General features: G+C 53.7%; 1 protein-coding gene across 2 annotated transcripts in view; it reads left to right on the top strand.

Moving 5' to 3' along the window:
- The window catches only part of SYNJ2 (synaptojanin 2), an 86,132-nt gene that overhangs the window by 9,604 nt on the left and 71,123 nt on the right, over positions 1-5,405 (top strand). For both annotated transcript variants that reach the window (XM_011952759.1, XM_011952758.1), the window contains exon 2: positions 5,165-5,280. Coding sequence is in view for 1 of the 2 variants with exons in the window: in XM_011952758.1 (XP_011808148.1) it covers positions 5,165-5,280 (116 nt within the window). In the remaining variant the exon portion in view is untranslated. The remainder of the gene's footprint in view (positions 1-5,164; positions 5,281-5,405) is intronic.

Here is a 5,405-nt window from a genome sequence, read left to right on the forward strand (position 1 = left end):
CTTCCTGGTGTTGGTGACAGGTTGCACATCTGTGGGCAGAATTCCAGATGCTGAAATCTACAAAATCACCGCCACCGACTTTTACCCTCTTCAGGAAGAGGCCAAGGAGGAGGAACGCCTCATAGCTCTGAAGAAAATCCTCAGCTCGGGGGTGTTCTATTTCTCGTGGCCCAATGACGGGTCTCACTTTGACTTGACTGTCCGCACGCAGAAGCAGGGGGACGACAGCTCTGACTGGGGGAACTCCTTCTTCTGGTGAGGCCCTGGGTCCCCTGCAGAGGGTGGGTCCTGGTTGGCACCTGAGGCCTTGACCTCTACTTGCACCACCCCCGAGTTATGGGGCACCCCTGGAGAGTTAGGACCTAGGCCTGCTCTCAGCACAATGAGAGGAAAGCTAACCCTGAACTCACCACCACCCCGACCCCTGGCCTCAGGGAATGTGTTCAATGTAGATTTGGAAAAGAAACCTGGGTCAGGCATGGTGGCTCATGCCTGTAATCCCAGCACTTTGGGAGGCTGAGGCAGGTGGATCACTTGAAGTAAGGAGTTTGACACAAGCCTGGCCCACATGGTGAAACCCCATCTCTACTAAAAATTTTAAAAAAAAAATGAGCTGGGCGTGGTTGTGGGTGCCTGTAATCCCAGATACTTGGGAGGCTGAGGCAGGAGAATCGCTTAAACCCAGGAAGTAGAGGTTGCGGTGAGCCAAGATGGTGCTACTACACTCCACCCTGGGCGACACAGCAAGATTCTTTCTCAAAAAACAAAAGAAACAGACAAAAGAAAACCTGTTCCATAAGTAAAAAAACCTAAGAGCCGACGTCTGCCGAGTGCTTCCTCAGTCCCGGGTGCCGAGCTCTGTGCTTCTGCCTGGATTCACTCAGTCTTCTCAGTTATGGTTACCTCCAGTGTGTAGCTGTTTATGGCTGATGTTTATAAAATACTGTGTTCGGGTCACCATGCTAAGATCTCTCTGCTGGTAATAACTCATCCTTATAATAAAAACCTTTATAATAATTATGCAGAGGCTCTATTACCCCATTTTACAGATAGAGAGACTGAGGCATGAATAGTCGAGGGAATTTTGCCAAACTCCACACACTTAGTAAGTAGCAGAGCCAGGATTTGAACCCAGGCATTCTGGCTCCTGGTCCCAAGCTGGTAATTACAACACTAAACCAATCCCATCAACGGGAAAACTGAGTCACCCTGCCCAAGGGGACTTGTAGCAATGCACTAAGACTAGTCCTGGAGCCCAGGTGAAGGTGGCTGAATTTCTGTATGTTTAAGATCTCCTGGTGCTTTTCATTCCACAGCAGGACAGAGATAAGACTGGGACAACCCTGTAAATATGTAAATTATCTGTTGCCCTTTCTGGACATAATGCTCCTTCTGTCAGATTCACACTGATGCCTAGAGATGCTAGGAAGAAGCAAAAGTGAGGAAAGTCCTGCCATGGGAGTGGTTCCAATGAACCTCATTTAATGTAATGTTTTAGAATCCAGTGTCTGCCTTTTGAAGCTATATCAGTTTTCCCAGCTCTGAGACGGGACTCCTGAGGTTTACTTCTAACCTGTTTGTGCCTCTCTCCCTTTGCCAGAGGCATCCATAAGTTTTCATCTGGCTTTGGTGCTTTGGATGCCGCACAAGTGAATTCCTGACTTCTGGGAGAAGGGGACCCTCCCCACATCCCTGTGTCCATCCCAACGCTCCCCACCCCCACATCCTCTTTGGTTCTCTGGTATTGTGGATATTTGGAACCAGTAATGTGCTCAGACTTCAAAATGCATGTGAATCAAGGCAGGGCGTGGTAGCTCACACCTGCAGTCCCAGCACTTTGGGAGGCCGAGGCAATTGGATCACCTGAGGTCAGCAGTTCAAGACCAGCCTGGCCAACATGGTGAAACCCCATCTCTACTAAAGATACAAAAAAATCTTTACAGGCGGTGGTGCGCGCCTGTAATCCCAGCTACTCGGGAGGCTGAGGCAGGAGAATCGCTTGAACCCAGGAGGCTGAGATTGCAGTGAGCTGAGATTGTACCACTGCACTCCAGCCTGGGCAACAAGAGTGAAATTCCATCTCAAAAAAAAAAAAAAAATAGCCGGGTGTGGTGGCTCACACCTGTAATCCCAGCACTTTGGGAGGCCGAGGCAGGCAGATCACCTGAGGTCAGGAGTTCCAGACTAGCCTGACTTACATGGGGAAACCCCATCTCTACTAAAACTGCAAAATTAGCTGGGCATGGTGGCGCATGCTTGTAATCCCAGCTACTCCGGAGGCTGAGGCAGGAAAATTGCTAGAACCTGGAAGGCAGAGGTTGCAGTGAGCCGATATCACACCATTGCACTCCAGCCTGTGTGACAAGAGCAAAACTCTGTCTCAAAAAATAAATAAATAAATAATACATGCATGCATACATACAGACATAAAGGGTACAGCAAACCAATCTGATTGGAAACTGCTGGACTTTGGGGCTAGATGGAGCATGGGCTTAAAGCGAAACCTACATTTGCGTTTTGGCTCTAACACAGACTAGCTGTGTGCCTGGGCGAGTGATTCGGTTTCCCTGGGGGACAGTCACGCGTGTGTGAAATGGCAGTGGTAGCCCTGAGACAGCAGCATGGGTAAGCAGGCTGGCGATGTCATCTGCAAGGAGGTATAATTAGGAGCACCAGCTGTGGGGCCAGACTTGGCTTGAGTAACTTGCCCAGGCACTGTAGCTAGAAAGTGGATTTGGATCCCAGCTCCCCGCTCTATCACCTTGGGCAGGCTGCTTAACCTCTCTGTGCCTCTGTTTCCCTCCCTGTGAGATGGGGGCTGGTAAGGGCGCCCCTTGTGGTGGGCAGGAGGATGGAGTCTGTGCCTGTACAGCTCCCCTGCCTCCACTGTGCCCACCAGACGCCACCTCTCCTCACTCCCCTGTAGCACTCCCGACCCCCTCCTCCCTGGACCCAGGAGCCCCAGAGCTCTGTGGCAATGCTGTTAAGAACCTCTCCTGGCTGCTACAGTGCTCCTCCCCCCAGCCTCCCCTAGGCCGTGGTCCTGCCCAGGAAATGCAACCTGGGACTGTTGCCAGACACTCAGGCCCCCCACGCGGAGGATGTTGAGGAAGTGGTGCTAGAAATCAGCTTATGACTCGCACAGAGTGATGTCATACAAAATTTTCCATAGCTCTGGCAGCCACAGGGGCCATCCTCCTGCCACTCCGAGGGCACTTTTGCTGAACTGTGCTTTTCCCTGCCCTGAGCATGTCAGAAAAGGCAGGTGGGTACTGGGACTGCTCTGTGGCCAAGGCTCTGATCAGAGGCTGCCAACCCCAGAACTCCACCTGTCCTACTTGAGAAGTTGAACTCTGACCCCTGTCCTTGTCCCCAGGTGATATCTTCCTTTGTTCTTAGGTGGTTTCCTGAGGATATGTCTGGGGAGATGTGATGGCATCAACCTCCTCGCTGCCCTGCTGAGACCCCCACCCCATGGCATATCAGCATGCCCCTGGGAGCCCTGAGCCGCTCATTAAAGGAACACACTTTAATGACAACCACATGCCACCCTGCCACAAGCAGCACTCTTCTCCCTTTGAAGTGTGATGAGGAAATTGGGGTGAGGGGCCGGTGGAATTGGTTGTTTTGGGGTCTCTTCCCAGAGTGTGGAGAGGTCTGAACCATCTCTGGACCATGGCTCTAGATACAGGCCTCTGATCATTCGCAGAAGATCTTGCTGGGTGGATCCTTTAAACCTCAGCGGGGTGGGAAGAGTGTCCTTGGGACTCCCTGCCAGCCCCCAAAGGCCAGTTTCTACCTGATGATCTCTTGGGCCCTGTCCCGAGAGTGGGGCACGGCGCTACCAGGCACCCCCAGTACGTAGCGTGTTGTGAAGTGCCCTTGTGAGCAGTGGGGGATAGGGAACAGAAAACCAGCTGTCAGCGACAGCGAAGTGGTGCCCCAGAGAGGGCTACCTCGTTCGCCTGGCTACAGGGTCCGAGGTGGTCTTGGTAGCATCTGGCAGGAATTTATTTAGGAAGCATCCAGCAAACTGAGTGTGTGCGGTGCCGGGAGACGATGATGAAATGGTCCCGCCCCAAGGAAGTCCCTCCTCTGGGGGTACGGGGGGAAGGAGGTCATGAGCTTCGTGTGACAACTGCTGATGGGAATGCTATTGGCATGTACAAGGGGTGCCTGTCTGTGTCTTGGGAGAGCAAGGAAGGCTTCCTGGAGGAGTCGCTGCCAAGTTGGCCCAGAAGGATGAGGAGGAGTTCTTCTGGTGAAGCGGGGAGGGAAGAGGCAGGATGGTCCCCACGGAGCTTGTGGGGACGCTCATGCTGTTCCAGAGGATGGAATGCTGGGCCCGAAGCCTGAAGTACTGTGAGCGCAGAGACAGGCAGGAGGTGCATGGAGAAGGGATCATGGAGGTCTTGTTGGGCACATGGTGGTGGGATGTCCCAGGCAGGGGGAGCATCTTGGGCAAGAGCCGAGGGTGTGAGGTTATGCTTATGGCACACTGGACCAGCTGGAGGACAGCCAGCTCAGGAGAGCAGCCAGCCAGGGTGTCCGCCCACATGTTGGGCAGGGGCAGGCTGCAGTGGGGAGGGCCTTGGGAGCTTCTGTTGCAGTCCTGCAGGGAATGAGAGCTGTGCAGGAAGGAAGGGTGGAGCGGCTGTGATCCGATGGCTTTGGGAAGGCCACTCCTGTGACAGAGTAGGGGAAGACAGACCCCAGGCCAGGGGTACTGTGTCAAGGCAGTGGCTGAGGAGGCACTGGGGAAGGTGGTTTGGAGAGGCTTTGGGGGCAGGTCCTGGGGGTCTGGAAGGGCTCTGGGCCAGGAATGTTCAGACTCCTGGGGGCATCAGAATCACCTGGAGGGCTTGTTAAAGCAAAGCTTGCCCCAGCCCCAGGCAGCTGGGCAGCAGGAATCTGCATTTCTAATAGGCTCCCAGGAGATGCTGACCTCCTGGCCAGGGTTCCACACTTTGAGAAGTCCTGCCCGAGGCTTACAGGACAGGGCAGGTTCTTGAGCCATTGAGTTGAGCAGTGCCATGGGAAGTCGCAGGTGCACAGACGTTGCTTTCCTGGCTACGGTTGAACCTGGGCTCTGTTTGTCCCCTCAGAGCTCCAGGTGGCCAGACTGGCTGCAACCCTGAGCTCATCTCTCTGATTTCCTTTCCAGGTGGCACGTCTCTGAGCTTCCTGGTGTTGGTGACAGGTTGCACATCTGTGGGCAGAATTCCAGATGCTGAAATCTACAAAATCACCGCCACCGACTTTTACCCTCTTCAGGGAGAGGCCAAGGAGGAGGAACGCCTCATAGCTCTGAAGAAAATCCTCAGCTCGGGGGTGTTCTATTTCTCATGGCCCAATGACGGGTCTCACTTTGACTTGACTGTCCGCACGCAGAAGCAGGGGGACGA

This window comes from Colobus angolensis, unplaced genomic scaffold (genome assembly GCF_000951035.1).
Source record: "Colobus angolensis palliatus isolate OR3802 unplaced genomic scaffold, Cang.pa_1.0 Scaffold35, whole genome shotgun sequence".
Lineage (NCBI taxonomy): Eukaryota > Metazoa > Chordata > Mammalia > Primates > Cercopithecidae > Colobus > Colobus angolensis.